The following is a 21,852-nucleotide window of genomic DNA, read 5'->3' as shown; positions in this document are numbered from 1 at the left end:
AGATACTGTGTTTGATACCCTGACTGGTTTATAGTCTTCTTAGGTATATTACAGTATTATATTATATTAATTATTAATATTACAAAAGGAGCGAATATTGAACGATGACGGTGATGTCTTTTAACCAGTCAATCATCACTGTCAAAATATGTCAAAAAACAAAAACATAACCTCCCTCAAAATGTTGATAAATTTTGTGACAAATAAAAATTAATATTTAAAGGTTTTTTGGATATAAAAATGAATGAAAATAGGTCCGATTTTTTATTTAAAGCAGCTTCAGTACTGTCACGGCCAGTAGAAAATAAAGTCAACGATATTCTCAAAAGTTATTACTTGTATGTAAATCAAAGTTTGTTGAGATGTGATCAAAGAATTATCATTATATATTTACGTATATTTCAAATTATAGGATGCGATGTCCAGAATTCGTCTCCAACTATGACTCTAGCAGCAGTTTAAGCAAATTAAGATGTTCCCATTGCTGCTTAGAATGGAAAAGAAAGACAAAGTGTAGAGTGTGTATCTTTTAATATTATGGATGATGATTGTTAAATATTATACAGTAAAGCATACACTGTATTTATATGAAACATTTGATTTCAGATTAAATCAACTAAACTAAGCAAAAAACAAAAGCAAAGGATAAAAGCGAGTACTGACCCAAAGAAACAAAGTCTTCTTAATTCTAATCAACTGGTGTGTATGAGAAAGAATCTTATTAAATATATCCGATTGAGAATAATCAATAATCATATTATTTATTATATTTTAAAAATTTGCTTTCAGGAAAAGATATGTTCATTTTGTGGACATGTTACTTCAATAGATATCCCAAAATTTAACAAAAAGGTGAATAAAAAGGCAATTATAAATCAGAGGGAAGACAACAAAGTAGAAAGTCCAATCCAGCCAGATAAAAAACTTCCAATTAAAAAGCAGAAAGATTTATCAAAAAAGAAAGAAGCCCCATTAAATTCCATGAAGCCATTAAATGTTTACAGTAATACTTCTGACATATTTTCTTTGAAAAATGAAAATAATAAACTCAAATCAACTGTTAAAACAGAAACAATTAAAAACAGTAAAAAGAAAAAAGATAAATTTGCTGGGTTATGTCAGCGAGCCGTTCTAGCATCTGCTAAAATAAAAGAAGAGAAGGATAAAAACAATAAACTTAATTTATTTTTAAAACCATCTTCATAAGAAATAAATAAATATACCTAGAATAAAATATTATTTTTTTATAAGAATTAAATGAATATCCATCACATTTGTGTTTGTATGCCCTGTAATAACATGTAATTCCCCATTTCTGAACTGTTTATAGAATGAATAAGAGTCATTATTTTTTAAATAAGTATCAACATCTAGATTTTCTTGCTTAGAATCTGTGACTAAATTCAGGTACCCTATTGCCCCTGCAGCATCTGTGGGCCCATCAATACCATCTGTGCCAGCACTTAAGAAAAACACATCAGCATTTAGATGGTTTTTATGGTCATGTAGTAATGAAGAAAATTCTAAAGCCAACTGCTGATTTCTACCACCTATTCCTGATCCTCTAACTTCCACAGTTGTTTCTCCACCTAATATTAGGCAGATGCCTTCATTGAAATGAGCATCTAGCCCAACTATGTTATCATAAGAGACAGGTAAATCAATTTTATCAAGTCCAGATTTGAGTGATTGGCAATCTATTTTCTTGTTCATAAAGTCACAGAATAGTGCAGTCATTTTAAGATACTCCTTAGCAACATATTTAACGTTCCCTGTTATTGTATGAGAAAGGTCTAACGCAACATACCCTAAATTCTTTGTTTGTGATTTTGCTGCTTCTATACTCAATTTATTGGAACCAATAATGTAGTTGTGTACATTATTATCTGGAAATGATGGACTATCTTCACTTTTTTCTAATACATGTCTAATAGAAGCAGGCAGGTCATCATATAAATTATATTTATATATGATGTCCAAAGCTGCTGTTTTTGGGTCTTCATTTTTCACGGTAGGGCCACTTGCAATAAGATCTAGGGGGTCATTTACAATATCTGATAATATTAATGTTACAACTTGAGCTGGTTGAGCTTGTAGCGCTAATTGTCCACCTTTCATATCTGATATCCTTTTTCTCACAGTATTTAACTCTTTTATATCTGCCCCAGCATTTGCTAACTTTTTTACTAATTCTGTTTTCTCTTCTAATGTTATTGGTGGCTTGGGCAAGGGGAGTAGAGCTGATCCTCCCCCAGATAGTAAGACTAAGAGAAAGTCCTTTTCAGTGAGACTAGAGACTAAAGTTTTTATTTTTAAACTGGTATATTCTGCTTCTTTATCTGGTAAATTATTTTTAGCACCCTCCAAATAGGTTAATAATGTTTTACTAGTATCACCACTTTTACTCCCAACAGGTACACTGATTATACCATTTTCTATTTTAGACCCAAATATCTTTTCTACTTCCAAAGCCATATTTTTTACAGCTTTTCCAGCTCCAACTATATATAAATTTTTATTTTTCAATGGATGGTCACAGCCAAAAATTTTAAGTTGTTCTGTGGCTGAGTTGTAATTTATAGTCTTTCTAATGAAGTTTTCAGGTAAAACCGGTGTAATACTGCTTTGAAATATTTTAAGCAGATGTTCAAATGTGTGTTTAGCCATAGCTTTATTTTAAAGTACATAGGACCTGTAAAGAAAATGAAATGATTAACTATAAGTGAATGAATATTGAGGTAAGAATAGGTAATTAATTTACTTACAGAAAAAAACTTCAAACCCAATATGATCTCATTCACAGAGCAAAATAAATAATGTAGTGATCATAAAATTAAAATGTTTCTTATTATCTTAAAACCAGATATGATTGTTATCAAAAACACAAATACACATACTTACTCCAAATACCTAACCTTACTTATCTCTAAACTTATTCTTACTGATTACAGTTTTATGTGATACATAAATTATAATTATAAAAAAAATAATGATTGCTCTTTAGATCTTAGTCGACAATATTACTTGCTCTGTGATCTTAGTGAAATGTAAAGTGAACTTTGTATAAATAATTATACATAGGTATTCGTTGGTACTATAGATTTAAATTTTACCGCCAAAAATTCTGATATCGATATGTCAAAAAGTTAATAAATTTAATTTTTTTTTCAGATGGTGTTAAAACGTTGTTAAAAGTATAGAATCCGTATCAATACCGAACAATTGGTATAATAAGTTAATATATTTATTTTATTTATTCCATCCATGATGACAATATTATATTCCATAAAATGGAACGTCTACTTACTACCCCATCCCGTAGAGCGAGAATCCCCATCCGCAACACATACATGTTTGAACAAGTCGCCGCAAAATTTGAATTAAAGCATAGTGGTCGCTACGAAAGTGAGATCAATATTGTAGTCAATATTAAGATACATATTATTAAAATGATTGGTTCAGTTTGTTTTTCTTACAATTTTCTAAATAAACAAAATGCTAGATCATTCAATAATGTTTTCTGTTTAAAAATATTAAAAACAGAAAATCATGAGAAGTTTCTATATAACATTTTTCAAGAAGACTATACGGTAAGTAAATTACCGCAGATTATTCGCGAGATATTATCATGTTTGAGGATTAATATTAAAAATAATTGTGGTGACGACTTTAAAAACTTTTTAAATAATAAAACAAGCGGCAAGTCTTTGGAAGTTGTTGATAAGAAACTAATATTAAATGGATCTATACTGTTTATGTTAAAAATTATGCCGAAATTGTTTTTTGGAAACAATCACAACATCAAAATATTTAAATCGTGCATTAGAAGAATAATTTATAGCATGAGAAAGGAACATATATTTTTTGGAAAACTCCTTGAAACCTGGGATTTCACGACTGAAATGTGGAAAAATTTAGGAGTTGCTGAATCTGAATCTCAATATATTTTAGAAACTATTTTGATGTGGGTATTTCGAAATATTTTATCTGCATTTATATGTTTAAATTTCTATGTTACAACTTGTAAAGTAGATTCGGACGAAAACAAGCTCCATTATTTCTGGATCAGTGAATGGCAACGGTTTTATGATAAAGAACTATCAACTATGAGGATAAATAATATAATAACCAAGTATGAACCGTATTGTTTAGGAAAAAAGGTGAAAATAAAATATATTTTGCAAGAGCGAGTTGATATAAAACACATCAGTAAAGAAATACCCAAACTTCATCTCGTACTAAAATCTAACAATAATTTTAGGCCGATTGTGCGATATAAAAATGGAACTTTAAATAACACGGAAAAATATAAAATAAAAGAACGACTTGCTTTTCTGAGAATATTGCACGGAAAGCAAAATGAAAAGCTGGAAACGCAATTTGCCGCGCTTCATTCATGCTGGGTGAAAAATAACAAACCTAAATTGTATTTCGTGAAAACCGATTTAAGTAATGCTTTCGGATCGATCAATAAAGCAATGCTTCAAAAAATACTCTACGAAAAGTTTATGCTGTTTCAAACATCAGATTACCCTTTACACATAAAAAATAAGTTTGCTCTACAATATAAGGAAATGATGGAAGAGCTTAAGAAACCGTTGCTCATTCGTGCTGGATCCACAGTATATGAGTGGAAAGCTGGACTAGTCCAAGGATACAAATATTCGCCAGCGTTATCTGAGCTATATTACTCGTACATGGATAAATTATTTTTTGCAGAACACATGAATATAACAGATAATCAACTAAAACTATTTGTCAGAGTCGTTGACGATTATCTTTATATTACCGACGACATTCATGATGCACATAGTTTTCTGAAGTCGTTATCCAAGTATAAAAATGTTAATTATAGTAAAACTGCCGTTAATTTCGAATATCCAGACATAAAAATGTGCGAGGAAATAAGTTTTCTGGGATATACATATAACACGAATAATTTAAATGTAAACAGAGCTAGTAATATTTATACTGGACAGATGTGCTATAAAATAACTTTTTCTTCTGCAATAGAAGATATGGAAAATTTTATAGAGAACAGAATCGGACAATCCGGAATTCCGTTAAACGATCACATCTTTAATTTAAAATACAACGACGAAGAAACAATTTGGCGTATAATTTTCACATCATTTTGCGTATCGGCAAATAAATTTTGTACAATTTTGTCCCTACTGTGTAAGGAGAGAGACATGTTAAAATATTTGACACTGTACAAGAAGAAAATCACTGTAAAATTATGTAATACGATGATAGAAGTGTTATTGAAAAATAAACCGAATGACTATCTCTTTGTGTATTGTATAAATCATTTTCGGTATTTATCATTTAAAGCCTTGTTGTTATGTGCGAAAAAGACTCCGAAATGTAGTTCACTGATACCTTATATAGATGCTGAATTATCGAAAACAAATTGTATTTTTGGGAAATGGCGGGAGCATGCGTGTCGAATAGAAAGTTCTGGTGAAATCGGACGTTCTGCTGTCAAAATAGTTTGTAGACGACCAGACCTCAGAAAAATTATGAAAACATTTGACGATTTACCTGCTGGATTTCAGTGTTATAAAAATATATTTGTATAGCGTATTTTTTTAATTATTTGTGTCAAGGAAATTGAGTGTTTTTTTAGAAATAAAACTGGCAACTTTGTATAAAATTGTTTTATTGGCGAAACATAATAATAAAGTATGTTTAGGAAACCCTTTGAGTCATGATTTAAAATGGACGGATTAAATCTATGCTATAAACTACATAATATCAGACACTTATCATTGGATGGATTCAAATATATTAAAACTTATTTAAAATATTAAACACAGTGCTTCTTATATAATAAGCAAAATATAAAATAAAAATACGAGATTCAAATTAACTTTTGTACAATTAAGTAAATCGTGCTTACTTATTATTTATAAATTGCAAGCAACATTTGTAATACCTATAAAAATGAATCTCTATTAGATTCCATTGAAAAATAAACATAATAAGAGGTAATATGTTATGTGCGTAAAGACACACAACTTTAAGTATAATTGGACGGACATTGGTTTAAGAAATATTTCTAATCTTATAAATTAAAAATAGATAATATTATCAATGTGGACAGAATCTGATCAAAAGTACACACATTTCAAAGAGAAATTAAAAATTCGTAAAACATTTCACGAAATACATATTCCAATATGTATATATGTTACGGCTAAAGGTAGGTGAGAACATAAACTTAAGATTAGCCGGCTAAACTTAGGTTTATTTTCGACGAGGTGTTAATGTTAGTTTGTTCTATCTTTAGCCGGCTAAACTTAAGTGTAACCGCAGGCCCGTGGCTAAAAATGTCGGGGTGGGTAGATTTGGTTACTATAATACATGTAAGGAACAGGGCGAGTGTTTTCTGGCACTTCGCCGGCTGCTGCCGCAGCACGCTCGCTGCGCTCGCTCGGCTCGTGCGGGTCTTAAGAGTTCTAACCTAACCTAACCTAGCCACCAGCTTTCTGCCCTGAGTCGGGGTGGGTAGATTTGGTTACTATAATACATGTAAGGAACAGGGCGAGTGTTTTCTGGCACTGTGCGGGCCCCTCAAGCCCTCCACCGGCCCGGCGCTAACCAAATCTACCCACCCCGACATTTTTAGCCACGGGCCTGCGGTTACACTTAAGTTTAGCCGGCTAAAGATAGAACAAACTAACATTAACACCTCGTCGAAAATAAACCTAAGTTTAGCCGGCTAATCTTAAGTTTATGTTCTCACCTACCTTTAGCCGTGACATATATACCAATCAAAATAACATATTACAATTTATTGACGGTTCTAGCTGCTCGTGGAAGCGAACAACAAAGCGTTGAACACTGGTTGAAGAAATATTAGTCATCTATAAAAAAATTGATTACATAATATTTAGACCTTTTTCTTTTGGTCCGGGAGCCAGCAGCAGATTTTATGACCAAGTTCCTCTCAAGAGATAATTCGTCAGACGCATGAGAGTATAGTATTATAAAGCCTCGTGAACGTCAGCTGGAGCTCGGTTGGGGGGAAGAGCGGTTGTAGCCTCCCGTATCAGCTGACGGTTTTTCCACCAAGATACAGCCAGCTGACATATATATTTATCCACAGTTACATATAAGCTATCATCAGGTAAATTTTTGTTTGAGAGGAAATAACGGAAAATAAATTTTTCTTTAAATTTAACTTTCATGTTCGAGACACCAGCTGACGTATAATACACCATGTTGTAACCAGCTGACTATTTTTTTTCGTTGAGATATTGGGTTAGCTACAATTTGACAAATTTTTAGCTGAGAGGAAATGAATGAATGAATGTATTTTTTTTCCTATGTGCGTGGGAGGCTACAACCGCTCACCCCCCCAACCGAGCGCCAGCTGACGTTCACGAGGCTTTATAATACTATACTCTCATGCGTCTGATGAATTATCTCTTGAGAGGAAATAGTTAACCAAATTTGCACCTGGCTCCCTAACCATTTACAATCATCTCAAAACACAATGCCATAGACAAACATAATATGTTGTCTATTAATTGATATTAAGATTTATTGATTACAAAATATTTTGGTACTTTTTTCCTAATCATCTTAATAAAGCGAGCATAGACAACGCAAAAACAATGCCATAGACAAACACATATTCTCTATTCGCGTGCGACAAAAAGTCTGGATCCGATGCGATATAATACGAAGCTTGCGGCGCGTCACACGAGACGATTCTAGCCGCCCGTGGAAGCGATTTGCCCGCGATAATTTCTGCGGATCGCTGGTAGTGTGGCAGGGGCTTTAGACGGACCGCTGCGTCGCTGAATATTAGGTCGGCGTATGGCGGTTGCGAGTAGAACATGCTGAAGCTGGAAATTTGGTGAAAAGTTTGTAATATAAGTATAAAAATTAAGATAATAATTATAGGACATTATTACACAAATCGACCTAGTCCCACAGTAAGCTCAATTAAGGCTTGTGTTGTGGGGGAATAAATAGATAGCACAATATATTATACCATATTTAATAATTATTATAACTTTTACGAGTAACAACCGCTTTAATCAATTGAAACAGAATTTATATTATGTTGAAAAGCATAAAAGTTTCAAAACAGTATACAATAATTTTAAGTTCAAATCGTTACATTACAATAAGTGATCGAAATTTTGCTTTGAATTTTTCCATTATTTAATATTTTCACTAACAACACATAAAACTTACCTAAAGTCATCATTAACAGTGGCGCCATAGAACTGCTGCGCGTACAGCATGAGATTAGAGAACGTATCCAATTCTGTGTGATTAGCGCGTCCCATGAGCACTGAACCTGGGACTTTACCGAGGTTACAGTTCTTGTATTCGTGCACTTTAGCTCTGGTGCCTGTAATGTACATAATATTGTTATTATTTTCAAGTGATGATCAATATTTTTTGCTATTTTTAACAAAATACGATATAAGTTATACGAATTAAGTAAATTGACAAAATAGAAATAATTTAATAAGTAGTCACTATCTGCTTAAATTTCTAACGAAATATTCATTAAATTTCAACAACTTTAAAAATTTAGATTATTTAGATACTGGAATTAGTGCAGTAATTATGGTACTTTATATTATTGCTTATAACAGTCGTATCTACCAGTCATTGCACCTAATACCTTGGCACAGAACAGCTGCATGTCTTCCACAATAGACCAGCAGCCGCCACCTCCCCCCGCTGTCACGTGCCGCACCGCGTGTCACACAGTACCCCCCCCGCACCACTTCCCCCGACGCTCTCGACGTGCTACACTGCGTGTGCGCAGCCCCCCGCCCGTTGCCTCGCACCTCTTCCCCCGCACACACAGCAGCCGCAGCCCCACCCCTCCCTTCCCCTCTACCGTCACCACTGCCACTCACCGTCGGGGCACAGCAGCTGCAGGTCGTCGGGCAGCAGGTCGCGCGCCCACCAGTCCCGCCGGCGGCCGGCGGCCACCTCGTGCGGCGCGCTGTGCCGCACGAAGGCCGCGTGTACACTCACCGTCGGGGCACAGCAGCTGCAGGTCGTCGGGCAGCAGGTCGCGCGCCCACCAGTCCCGCCGGCGGCCGGCGGCCACCTCGTGCGGCGCGCTGTGCCGCACGAAGGCCGCGTGCCCGCCCCCCTCCACCATGCACCGCAGCGCGCCCGCGTGCCCGTAGTACGGCTCGCTCGCGTCGCGCCGGCACCGCCTGCACACACACACACGACATCATTACCTCACACACATGTTACACGCGCGTGTACTGTGTACACTTCAGTCACAGAATACATAATAGTAGCTAAACGCTACAGAACGGACACTCTCCGCCTCCCGCCAAAATTAAACACCTCACCTCACCCCGCACGATCAGACTAAAAATGGTCCACATTTTTCTACAAGGACGATACGCAACGAAGATTGACAACATTAATCAAATTGACTTAAAGTAATTTTATTATTTTGGATTAGTGATTATCGTTTTTCATAGAAAATGGTTAGGTATTGTGCTGTTTACGGATGTATTTCATCAGAAAAACGCGAATTTTTTTTTACGCTAGTCACAAATGTGCTAACCATAAAGCGTTAACACACACATTTGCAGTCTCTACAGTGTGACTGTCAAAACGATAATTTTGTATGGAGTGTCCGGGGTGTGCTTATACATTAAGCAATCGCACCCTACGTTCCAAGAGACTAATTGAACACGCGCGTATACACACAAATTGAGTCATACAGTTGTGTCATACTTGGACCATTTCAACATGAGCCATCTAGCGTGCACATAATTAGTTCAATGCACGTCGATAACAGTATCTTAAATAAAAACCTATTACAAAAATTCAACTTCACCATCGACCGTCAAATATAAATATTACGAAACAACACAATCACACACCACAAAATCTATAAAAAACAAACTCACCGGAAAGAAGCGCCATGGCACAGGTGGCACAGATTATCGTGCGGCACAGTCCCCGAGTCCACGTACTCCGTGCTCAGCGAGCCGGGCGCGCACGACTTAGCGAAGTATTGCGCTGCTGCGTGCGCTCCGTCACATCCGTATGGCCTGTTATTTGTACTCTTGTTATTACAAGTAGAACATACATGATGTTTGTAACTTATTATTACAAGTTGAACATAATATAGTTATAGTGATGTAGACCAACTTATTTTTGGAGTTTTAGATATTAAATTAAGATCTGTGTATTCATTTAGAATGTAATAACTTTTACAAGTGAAAAATTGAAAATGAAAATGAAAAATTATTTATTTCAGCAAAAACACAGTAGGTAACAAAACAAATTTAACAATATCAGAATTTGCTGTCGCTTATTATACAATATAATTATTAACTGTAGCTCCCACACTAAGAGAACTTGTGTCGTGGGAGCTGGTACGATTATAAAAAATGCATTTGCTCGTGGTACCGTAATTGTTGATTAAAAAGAATAAAAATAACTAACTAGTAGAACTTATAGTGATGTGAACTAACTTATTTTCGGAGTTTTACATATTAAATTAAGATCTGTGTTATAATGTAGAACGTAATATTTCTTTACTAAAGTAATCTACATATCAAAATCATTTGTGGTATATTTTTTTAATTTAACTTATAATATTTCATTAATGAAATTGTACCGGAATTTTTTCCTTACACAAAATACCAGTTATAACAAAATAAAAGCCACTTTTTTTTATTTCAGAGTCCAAAAAAACTTATTTGCTTTCCTTTCTATCGATACAAAAACGTAATAAAAAATTTTTCATTAAACAATTTTTATTTTCATCATACCTGATCCAGCCATTAGACATCAAGTACGCGAGCGGGTATATCCAACCCGCTGCCATTCCTATACCCGTGTGACATGTATTCTTTCCTCTTAGATATGTCAGATCTGTGTCCGGATCTTGCTCTTTGGCTACAGCCACTGCGTAGTACCAGCTATGACCGCTTGAATACACCTGAGTTCGAAAATAAACATTTTAGTATCCATGTATTTTTAATAATTTTTCCATGTTGCTACAAAAAACTACTACACTACACGCTTAAGAAATAAATATTATTATAAAAAAATAAAACAATATTTTGCGGCGTGCTGCATTATGCAATTATGCATATCACCTTATAGGGTTATCGACTAGAAAAGAATTCGAACGCATTCTAAATTTTAAAACATACCCCTTACCTCTTGCATGAAAGGCACCAGTCGGTGCTAGTAAAGCCTTATCCGCTGTACCATCAGTGAAAGCTCGCCCAATATACGTTCGCGAATACGCACGCGTTCAAAATTCAAAAATTTAAAAGCTTAAGGGCCGATTTTTCAATGCTTGGATAAAACTTATCCGTCCAATAAAGTATTACACGATAATATTAAAATGTCACGTAAACTGTCAAATACGGGCAATTAGAATACGTTTTTAGAATGATAGTTTTATACATTATTCGACGAATAAGTTTTATCCAAGCATTGAAAAATCGGCCCTTATAATCCTCACCTCTTGTATGAACGGTACCAGTCGGTGCTAGTATCGCCATATCAACTATAACGTCAGGACACAACCAATCCGAGTGCGTTCTAAATTCAAATTTTAAACCTATATAACCCTCACCTCTTGCATGAAAGGCACCAGTCGGTGCTGGTAAGCCGCGTGGAGCATATCAGCTGCGTCCAATAATGCCATATCCGCTGTGCCATCTGCGATAGCACGTTCGCAGTGTCTTGCTGAATGTGCTCTCCAACATATGAGTACGGGTGAAAGGAATGCCGCTTTTAGCGCCACCTGGTATGGGATATTACGTTAATTTTGAATATGGAAAAAGTTTTGACGACATATAAAGCAAATAGTTTTATCTACTTGCATGTAGGAAGAAAACGGAAAAACGGAAAGATTTTATTTTTATAAAATATGAATGAACAGAATATAGGCCATAAGGAAGTTCATACGGATTCAGAGGTATCATTCAATGTATCATTATTTATCGAGTATAAAATAAAAATAAAGTAATACAAATTGATACATAAAGCAACTGCTTAAACCACGAAATGAAATAATAAATGCAGCTGTCTAACAACATGAAAAATAGGTTTATTTACTTTTGGTATATAATACGAAATAAACAAATACACACATCAATAAACACATATAGCAATTACACCACTCACATGTTTGCAGCTCCAATAATAGTATTTATTAAAATTTTAAAAGACACTTTAGTACATAAAATAAATGTTTTATATTTAAAATACTTATAACTACCATACTTTTATAATTACATAATATGTGAATACAATATATAAATTTATTCTGTTTGTGCAGTGTATCCCCGAGCTTCTCCTAAATGACTGAACCGATTTTAATACATTTTTGTGATGAAAAATTTAGAATATCTTCATCCTTCAATTCACACGCAGTTTTAAAACTCCTGAAAGAACTCCAGTAAGGAAGTGAGATAATTGACTAATAAATCACTTCAATAATGGGGCAATCAGCAGTCTAATGTGGAGCGATGTCTTCTTGTAGTGTAGCTGTTGTTCAAATGTTGTTAATCTTACACAATACTTATAGACTACAGGCCCATGTTGAAAAAGTTATGGGTCATTTGAACCACCAGGTGACCTATCTAGAACGATATAAGAGCATAAAATAATAAGATTCAGCACTATGTAGTACGGGAGCCAGGAACAGATTTTATGACCAAGTTCCTCTCAAGCGGTAATTAGTAAAATGCATCAAAGTATAGTATTATGAAGCCTCGTGAACGTCAGCTGGAGCTCGGTTGGGGGGAAGAGCGGTTGTAGCCTCCCGTATCAGCTGACGGTTTTTCCACCAAGATACAGCCAGCTGACCTATATATTTATCCATAGTTACATATAAGCTATCATTAGGTAAATTTTTGTTTGAGAGGAAATCACGGAAAATAATTTTTTCTTTAAATTTAACTTTCATGTTCGAGACGCCAGCTGACGTATAATACACCAAGTTGTAACCAGCTGATTATTTTTTTTCGTTGAGATATTGGGTTAGCTACAATTTGACCAATTTTTAGCTGAGAGGAAATGAATGAATGAATGTATTTTTTTTCCTACGTGCGTGGGAGGCTACAACCGCTCACCCCCCCAACCGAGCGCCAGCTGACGTTCACGAGGCTTTATAATACTATACTCTGATGCTTCTGACGAATTATCTCTTGAGAGGAAATAATGAACCCAATTTGCACCTGGCTCCCTAACCAATGCCGTCACTTGTAAGCTGTCCAACTGAGTGCAGATGAGAATTCAAAAGTACAGGTAGAGATTTTTTCCCCTTGTCTCCATGATTTTTATACAACGTTGCGGAATAATGGATTAAAAGCAGTATTAAAATAGTATGACACAGATGCCGTACAAAAATGGTGGTCCACAAAGCCGGAATTTTATTTTATTTTCCGACAATTGCCTGGGTAAATTTGGTCATTTGATTTTGTACGGCATCTGTAGTAGTCTATTATATAATTTATGATACAGATACATAAATAATATGTTAATAAACTTCTATTGGCTTATTTAGAAGTACATATCAGTAGCATGTAGTAGGTACATAAACTTTAACAAAAAATATATTCAGTATAAATTAATACATACAGTATAATCTTTATACCTATGACAGGTATATATATTTGTATAAATATTTAATGTACAATAAATTATAACATATTCCGATTTTATTCATAATAACTGGACCGCTATATTGCTCCTGTATAATAAAAAAAGACGTGTGTCACTCGGGGACTGCCGCGGTAAAGCTATTGCATGCTATACCTTCAACCACACCTCCGCGCCCGTCCCCGTGGGGAGCGTGAGGTTTTTTTGTTACGGAATTTCTCGATTCGGTCCCCGCGCTCAAGGCCCGCGATAGAAGCAATGCAATAGCTTAATGTTAATTTTTCAACCTACCCGCATTTTAACACACTTCTCCATTTCAGGATCACTAGTGACACATAGCACAGCCCGTTTCACCGGACAGTCGTGTATACCGATCACGGCTTTCTCTGCTTGTTCGCCCACGTATTTACTATTGAGAATTTACTCTACCAAGTAAAATTACTCTTTCCTTTCCAACATTATTATGCATTCTACTTATATTATACATGCGAAGCGTGAGGATGGATGTTTGTTACTCCTTAACGCACATACTGCTGAACTTATTTCAATGAAATTTGTTATGGAGGTAGCTGAAGACCCAGAATAAGACATAGGTTACTATTTATCCCGGAAATCCCACAGAAATGGGAACTTTGCGAGATTTCTTTGAAAACGCGTGCGAAGGCACGGGCGGAAATCTAGTAAGAAATATATATATATTTATTTATCTACCTACCCTCATTTTAACACATTTCTCCATCTCAGGATCACTAGTGACACATAGCACGGCCCGTTTCACTGGACAGTCTCGTATACCGATAACAGCTTTTTCAGCTTGCTCGCCCACGTATTTATTGTTCAGTATGTGCTGTGCAGCTTGTTCCTCTTCTTTGAGAACGCGGAAACTTATTGTTGCATCCTATTCAATAAAATGTATTTAATTACTATTAATTGCAGAAGTCTTATGATGGCAGAGGTTGTTTTTATAAGTTCATGATATTGAAATCAGCATATGAAAAATGGTTTCATCTAAATAACAGCTGAAGGTACATTTTTCTTATCCCGGATTTTAGACCATATTATGTTGTTGAGCTATATTGATTAATTGTTCCTAGATTTGCAATAGCAATAGGTAATGTTAAAACTCATTTACCATTATCATAAAACAATGTAATCGCAAATGGCGTAACTATTTGTAAACTACTTATTAATAATTATAATATATTACATATTATAATTAAAAATAATAATATATTATATTGAAAAATTTGTAGTAAGGTATCTTGGACACAATATATGTAAATAGATAAAATTGGTAGAATAATTCTTACAGACCAGTGGAAAATAAAAAATAAGAAACTTTAATCGAGGGAAAAATTTTTGTGATGAAATACTTAACCCACTTAAAACCACTTAGCAGGGGTTTTTACAAATATGTAATATAAAATTTTATTCTAACAATATTAGAAGCATACTTAAATAAAATATCTTACCTGCAACAACAAATCTGTAGTGCCTTCTGATTGAAACAGTTTAAACGGTAATTCAATGGGCTGACCACGCCCATCCACTCTTGGCTTGTATGGAGATAATGTACTGAAAATGTTTTATTTGTTATAAGATGTAAACATAATACAGATCACATACCAAATGTTCCAATAATACGGAAATCTTTTTAAAAATCAGTTGTGTTTTAAGAGGCATAGACGCTAAAATGGCGCTAAACAAAACATTAAAGATAAAGATTGCCTGTTTCTGCAATATAATATTTAGTTAAGCTTTTCTTCAGTATCAACTTTATGCTCAAATTCGACCAAACAAATATCTATAGCCAATTGCAATACTATAAACATAATATAATTGAATATGTCAAAAATATTTTTCCTGTAACATTTACAAAATTTCTTTAAAGCGGTTAAGTTTCCTTTGAAACAATATAAACTAAAACTGCTAAATAAACTATTATTAAAATTTTACCTGTCCTCATCAGCCTGTCTATCAAACTGGTTTCTTCTAAACTGATCGAAATACCGCGCTTTCTCCGTAGTCGAAGATAACCAATTCCCATACGCGTCTTGTTGATACGCGTCCGTTCGATTCGACATTTTGTTCATTGGATTCGGTTCACCGTATAGTTCTACTATTTTCATTATTAGGTTTTGGTACCTGTTAACAAGTATTATTGGTTGGGTATAAGAAGATTTTGTGTAGAAATCCTAGTTAAGTTTGTGGTAAATTGTGTTTTTTGAAGAGCGGTGTCACAAGGATCACCGCTGGGACCATTGCTGTTTCTAATTTATATAAATGTCCATTGTCAATATTGTAGAAATGAGAAGGATCCTTTAAAATCTTTAAATTTATATTCTGTTAATATGGGAATAATACACAATATAGACCTTATCAATATTTCAATTGGTAGGTGTTATTCTTTTTCTTAATTTAAATTTTTATAGATATTTAACTTGACTTTGAATAAAGAGAATATAAGAATGTCACATTGGAATTGAGCATAGACAATGTTGAATTGAATTCTATTCTCGATTTATTTCCCCAATCCATTCTTCAATTTAATAAAATTCGCATTTATATGATTGTCTATGTAAATATGTATCATATTCTATACATACTTAGCCCTCTGTGCAGATGTAGCAACACTAGATGTTAAAACAGCATCTGCCGGGACTCGACCCCAGTTACATGTCTCCCATGACGTCACTGACGCGCGAGATCCATCACGACATATCAGTTCAAAGTCTGATTCTGTTACCCCACCTGTCACATTAAAATACATATTTATTAAAACTAGCTGTGCCCCGCGGTTTTACTCGCATTGCTCCGCTCACTGGTCTTAGAGCGATGATATATAGATTATATTATGTTGACCCGATCTGTTAGTAATATTCATGCAAAATTTGAAGTAAATCCATGCAGTATTTCTTGAGTTTAGCCTGGACATACATACAGTTTTGGTATGATTTTATTATATGTTTAAGATAAGTTTTTTCGCCTATTACTTTGAGCTATGCATATCTTAAAGGAAAGGAAGGAAAGAAATTGACTCCCAGTCAGATACGATTCTGTTACACCGCCTAGCCAGTTTGATGGAATAGTTCTTTACTATATCTATGAATGATAAGCTTTTTTTTGCAATTTTGTTTGTTAAGGGGTAGTAGCTTAATCGCCTTAAGGTATAGAAATTCGCTGTAGCAATGTTATCTATTTTGTTAGTGACTGATGCGATATTTTAGATGGACTATTAGTTTTAATGCTTTCAGAGAAACATATTATACATACTCGTTAAAAAAGTATACATTTCTTTAATAAAATAATCTATTTTATTTTATTATAAAACTGATAAATTGATCATGTTAAATTATTTAAAGCATAGTTACAGTACTACAGCCAGGTAGCCTATGCCAGGTAGAAGTATTTTGGAATACTAGTATGGGTAGTAGCTAAGTCCTAATGAAAGTAGCGAAGTAGAATTAGTAAGCTTTTAAGTACTTTTTATTAAGTACTAGTACATAGACGTAGTTACCAATTTTTTGTTGGTTTTCCATATACTTCTTCATATAAAAATTTATGCAAATGTTATAATGTATATTAAAAAGTACTACATATAATTTATTTTAATTATTCAGATACAGATATAAAAGCTCCAAAGTAAACCACACCCACAGCTATCTAGCTATCCAACGAAATATAAAATTAGCGATCAAAGCATACAGTTTTGTTTTCACATACCACCACCAAAGAAACCACAAGAAAAGAAAGATAGTAAGACCTCCTCTGAAGCAATCCAATCTACTGTTGGAATCTTCGAACCGTCTATAAGAAGAACAACTGATAGACAGCTAGAAAACTTCCACAGCATTCGGTATATATTGCATCTGTTAGTAGGAAAATTATTGATGTAAGCATAGTGAAATGGAGAAAATAACCATATATATATGTATATAATTTATTTATAGTCGACCAAGCTTGGTAAAAGTTACATGTTGATATTCCAAAATTAGTCTCAAGAGCCATGCAAACTCGTGATTTCTCTAAGTTATATAAAAATTGGCAAAATCAGTTTCTTCAGATTAACAGAGTCTTTATTTTTCCAAACATTTGACTCATAACATTGCAGTATTACTGCCGTGTATGTTGCTTATAAAATAAGATCTTCTGAAGTGTAATTAGTAATTCCACCTTCGCCATGAAATATACAGGGTGGATTTATGAAACGGGTCAGTAAGGTGGTTAAATACTGACCCGTCGTCATAACTCCAACCTGTACATTTAACAAACTGTTCATTAAAATGTATGCAATATTATTATTACAGAACATATTCTTATCATTTAGAAATTAAAGATTTCAGTCGGGCAGTCTCCCCGTGACCACGATCGCTGCAAAGTGTGCGAAATGTCGGGATAAAATGAATAAATCGCATTTAATATCAGTTAATATCTTTAATTTTTAAATGTACGCGTAAAATCAAACAGGTGAATACTATCTTATTATCCTTACCCAAAATCTTGTGCGACAATAAAGTATGTTGTATAGTGGTATCTCTGACAAAGGCAATTTCTCCTGTTCCGTTACTAACGAGGCATTTTAGCGCTCCTTCATACCCCGCGTATGGATCCGCTAATGTACAACGTATTCCCGGACCGCCGGTACATAGCTTGCATAACCTAGGAATGAATAAAGGTAAAGGAATTGTAATGAAGGTTGTTCTAATGAGATTTCATTAAATACAAGCTGTGTCCCGCGGTTCCACCCGCATTGCTCCGCTCTTGTTGGTCTTAGCGTGATAATATAATAGCCTTCCTCAATAATTAATATTTTTTTAAATCAGTAATTCCAGAGAAGAGCGCGTTCAAACAAACAAACAAACTCTTCAACTTTATAATATTAGTATAGATTAAATCTATATAATAGATATGAATCGCCAAACGTGTTGCTAAGGATAAAACTCAAGGACGTCTCGATCGATTCGGCGTTATTACGTTTTTGTTAAGACGCAAGGAACGTTATAACGGATAGAAAACACGAAAAAGGAGCAATAGGGTAGCAACTAGCAATCTTACGGCGACATATATTTAATTTTTTCATTGTTGTACTTTCTAATAAAAATACAAGTTAATGTTTTTTTATGTGCTATTGAGAATATAACAGGAAATATTTTTTACTAAATACATAAAATACACTCACTGGTCAGGATTATCTCCAATAGGGTTGTACATATCTTTCAGTGAATTAGGTGCACAAGATTCACCAAAGAACTCAACTGCAGATTTAACATGATTGTTGCAGTCTGTTATTTTTAAACCACCTTCTCTGATAAGCTAAAAAAATATGATTCAAGATGAACAGAACTGATATTTGAATTAATGCAAAGAAAGAAAATTTATGTAAAAATTGAAATTGTAAATTTTTATGAGCAAAAGCCCGTTCTAATATAAAACAAAAAATTTGAATGATTGCTTTATTTGTGTACTGGAAATGTATTAAATCTAGGAATTATATACATTTCCTAGAAGTTGTACATATACTTTTCATATTGCGTTAGGAAATTATTAAAAAAAAAATGCTTTTTGCATATAGAATCAATAAACGACAACTGAACACGCGCTTAAACGTAAATCAAAATAAAGATCAAGTTTCATAAAAATTTAGTTTTCAGGAGCACCCTAATTGTTAAGTTATTGTAGTAGTAGACGATTCGAAAGTGCTACTAAATAGTAGTCTAATTGAATAAATGAATGTTTGAGTTTGAGTTTTGTATTCCTCAATACATAGAATTTTTCTGTTAGAGTGGGAAACGCCCTAAAGTCGATTCTGGCACTCGCTGGCCGCGTCACGCTTGCTTCACTCAGCTCCGTGCTAAATTACCAGCAACCAAACACTGTTGTTGCTTTGCTAAACCATTTTAACATAAAAAAACAGTACATTTCCTTTTGCTAGTTATTTCACAAATATTCAATAATTTTTAGGACAACATACATTTCCTAGGAATTGTATAAAATGACGGATCTAATACATTTCTGCTTACATATGCATAAACTTATGGACAGCAAATTTATTTGTTCTACTTAAAACCAATGCAAAAGCAGTAACATTGAAAAGGGAAATTAAAATCTTAGAACTGGTTTAACTATTTTAAAACTTACTACTACTTAGTTAACTGTAGAATTTTCTGCTATAAATGAGGACATTATCAACACACATTTTTTTATTTATTCACTAGCGGTCTGCCCCGGCTTCGCCCGGCTTCGCCGTGGTACATATTTCGCAATAAAAGGTAGCCTATGTTCTTTCTCAGGGTCTAAAGATTATCTGTGCCAAATTTCATCAAAATCGGTCCAGAAGTTTATGCGTGAAAACCATACATACATACATACATACATACAAACAAACCTTTCCTCTTTATAATATTAGTATAGATATAGATGTACTTACCACATGTACAGGCATCACCCAACCAGCCAGCGATCCCACACCGGGGAAGCAGGCTCTCGCTCCTCGGAGACCAGCCAGCCCGATACCAGGTTGCACATGCGGTAGGGCTCCCTTCTTTACCACTGCGACTGCATATTGATATGGTTCGCCAGCACCATAGAGCTAAGCATAAAATAGATTCTAAATGTTTCTTTGTTTTTATTTTATTTTGTGAAATATACTAATGTATGGTATTTTTGAATATAATGTTTGGTTTCTATTTGGGTATACTTATAATGTATCAAGTTTTATGTTAAAGTGTGTTGAATTTATTTAAAAGTTTTTTTTATTTTTGTTAGTGTGAAGTTATGTTGAACACATTTTAATGTAGGTAGATATTAGTAATATAATTTGCATTTGCCATTTATTTTGAGCATTAAGATAAATTTATTACACATTTCTTTCAATTTTTGATAAATAAATACATAAACTTGAACAACAATGAAAATAGCAATTTCTGAATTTAACTTACCTCTTGTAACAGCGGTACAAGGGAATGGTATCGTCCAGCGACATACACCTCCCCTGCGTCTAAAGCAAGGAGGGATGCATCACCCTGGTCCACCCACGTCATACATTCCTCTACATCAAACGCCTGTAACAATATGTTAATAAATCATGGAACTCTAATATGAATAGGAGAAATACTTAAATTTTTTTTATCAGTTAAAAAGTAATTTATGCATTTGATGTTTGGAAGCATACAAATAAGTTCATTGGAAAATAGGTACTTACCCTTTTACATTCAATTTCAATGAAATCTTTCCCAAACAAACCCTTGTCCTGCAACACGGCTTTCGCTAGTTTTTCGCATTTCGTTTGTTCTGGTATTGATGTTGTACACCAAGTGACCATGTCCCTGCCTTCGACTTTTTCTTCTTTGTGAATACCATTTGAAAGACTTTCGCTACCGTAATAACTACTTCTTACGGTTGCTAAAAACAAATATTAATGGGTTTTCAACGTCCTACAGAAACTTTTAATACATTATACCGAAATGAATATATTCCACGTCCATGAATCCAACAGGTTACTCACTAAAAACTTACCAATTAATAGCGACGATAAAATTATACACAAGGTCCACATTTTTATATGTTTCTACACTAACATTTTGTTTATTTCAAGCAATTTTTTTAAACTTTTTGTGGACTTGTTGTGGACACACCCGAAATACTGAATTGTCAATCGTTTGAAGCCGCTGCCCGCTTTGTTGCTGAGATCAATTTTCTGTCAAACACAAAACCAATTCACCAATGAGCATCAAGAATTTTGTGTCGCTGGTCAATAAATCTGCGTTCATACGTAGATGCGCAGTACAGGGTGTAGGATATTATATTTTTACGCAGTACGCAGAAGATAAGTTCCGCTTGGTACTCTTGGCACTACCTTCACCTTGCCGTTATTGATTACATATAATTTTAATTTTATATAAAAATTAAAAAGCAACCATAAAAGTTGCGTTGTTACGTGACTGTAAGCTGTTTTATAGAATATCTATTCGTTTTATTATGTTTCGAATTTAAACGTAAATTTAATAAATAGGTGAAATCGTGGTGTAATCTATTTATTATTATTGTAGATTAAAGATTAATCTTCTGTCTTCAGGCGAATTGATTGTCTAGGTCTACCAAATCAAGAATGGCCATTTTATGTTTATGAGAAAATTATAGATTAAATTGTAGATTTATATATATATTTGTTTACTTATATACTACGTATACAGATTTGTGCATTTGTGGTTTCGTGTT

General features: G+C 34.1%; 4 protein-coding genes across 7 annotated transcripts; 2 read left to right on the top strand and 2 right to left on the bottom strand.

Moving 5' to 3' along the window:
* The first annotated feature begins 140 nt into the window (after positions 1 to 140).
* Positions 141 to 1,273, top strand: LOC149477995 (uncharacterized). The gene is made up of 4 exons (XM_089709989.1): positions 141 to 338; positions 413 to 518; positions 607 to 699; positions 790 to 1,273. The coding sequence occupies exons 1-4, from the start codon at positions 241 to 243 to the stop codon at positions 1,204 to 1,206; spliced, it is 714 nt and encodes a 237-aa protein (XP_089566115.1). The 5' UTR covers positions 141 to 240; the 3' UTR covers positions 1,207 to 1,273.
* LOC149477994 (glycerate kinase) lies at positions 1,162 to 3,032 on the bottom strand. Of its 3 annotated transcripts, none has more exons than XM_089709980.1 (2): positions 2,766 to 3,032; positions 1,162 to 2,692 (listed from the first exon to the last, which is right to left on the bottom strand). In XM_089709980.1, exon 2 carries the CDS (start codon positions 2,665 to 2,667, stop codon positions 1,237 to 1,239), a length of 1,431 nt encoding a protein of 476 aa, XP_089566106.1. In that variant the 5' UTR covers positions 2,668 to 2,692; positions 2,766 to 3,032; the 3' UTR covers positions 1,162 to 1,236. The 3 variants fall into 3 exon arrangements, with proteins under 3 accessions (XP_089566106.1, XP_089566107.1, XP_089566108.1); XM_089709981.1 differs by having other exon boundaries at positions 2,902 to 3,032; XM_089709982.1 differs by having other exon boundaries at positions 2,916 to 3,028.
* Positions 2,609 to 5,656, top strand: LOC149477993 (telomerase reverse transcriptase-like). The gene is made up of 2 exons (XM_089709968.1): positions 2,609 to 2,738; positions 3,172 to 5,656. The coding sequence occupies exon 2, from the start codon at positions 3,291 to 3,293 to the stop codon at positions 5,580 to 5,582; it is 2,292 nt and encodes a 763-aa protein (XP_089566094.1). The 5' UTR covers positions 2,609 to 2,738; positions 3,172 to 3,290; the 3' UTR covers positions 5,583 to 5,656.
* Positions 5,646 to 21,338, bottom strand: Tsf2 (transferrin 2). 2 transcript variants are annotated; one of them, XM_089709970.1, is made up of 16 exons: positions 21,151 to 21,338; positions 20,837 to 21,036; positions 20,574 to 20,696; positions 20,063 to 20,224; positions 18,815 to 18,948; positions 18,128 to 18,294; positions 16,242 to 16,386; positions 15,592 to 15,780; positions 15,108 to 15,210; positions 14,351 to 14,533; positions 11,603 to 11,773; positions 10,785 to 10,954; positions 9,915 to 10,058; positions 9,013 to 9,200; positions 8,212 to 8,371; positions 5,646 to 7,856 (listed from the first exon to the last, which is right to left on the bottom strand). In XM_089709970.1, the coding sequence occupies exons 1-16, from the start codon at positions 21,188 to 21,190 to the stop codon at positions 7,586 to 7,588; spliced, it is 2,550 nt and encodes an 849-aa protein (XP_089566096.1). In that variant the 5' UTR covers positions 21,191 to 21,338; the 3' UTR covers positions 5,646 to 7,585. The 2 variants fall into 2 exon arrangements, with proteins under 2 accessions (XP_089566096.1, XP_089566095.1); XM_089709969.1 differs by lacking the exon at positions 5,646 to 7,856 and having other exon boundaries at positions 8,223 to 8,371; positions 8,892 to 9,200.
* Positions 21,339 to 21,852: the final 514 nt, after the last annotated feature.

This window comes from Colias philodice, chromosome 23 (assembly GCF_061535455.1).
Source record: "Colias philodice isolate Cphi_HAF_F1 chromosome 23, ilColPhil1 Martin Lab GWU primary, whole genome shotgun sequence".
Lineage (NCBI taxonomy): Eukaryota > Metazoa > Arthropoda > Insecta > Lepidoptera > Pieridae > Colias > Colias philodice.
This window is presented reverse-complemented; position numbering and strand designations above follow the sequence as displayed.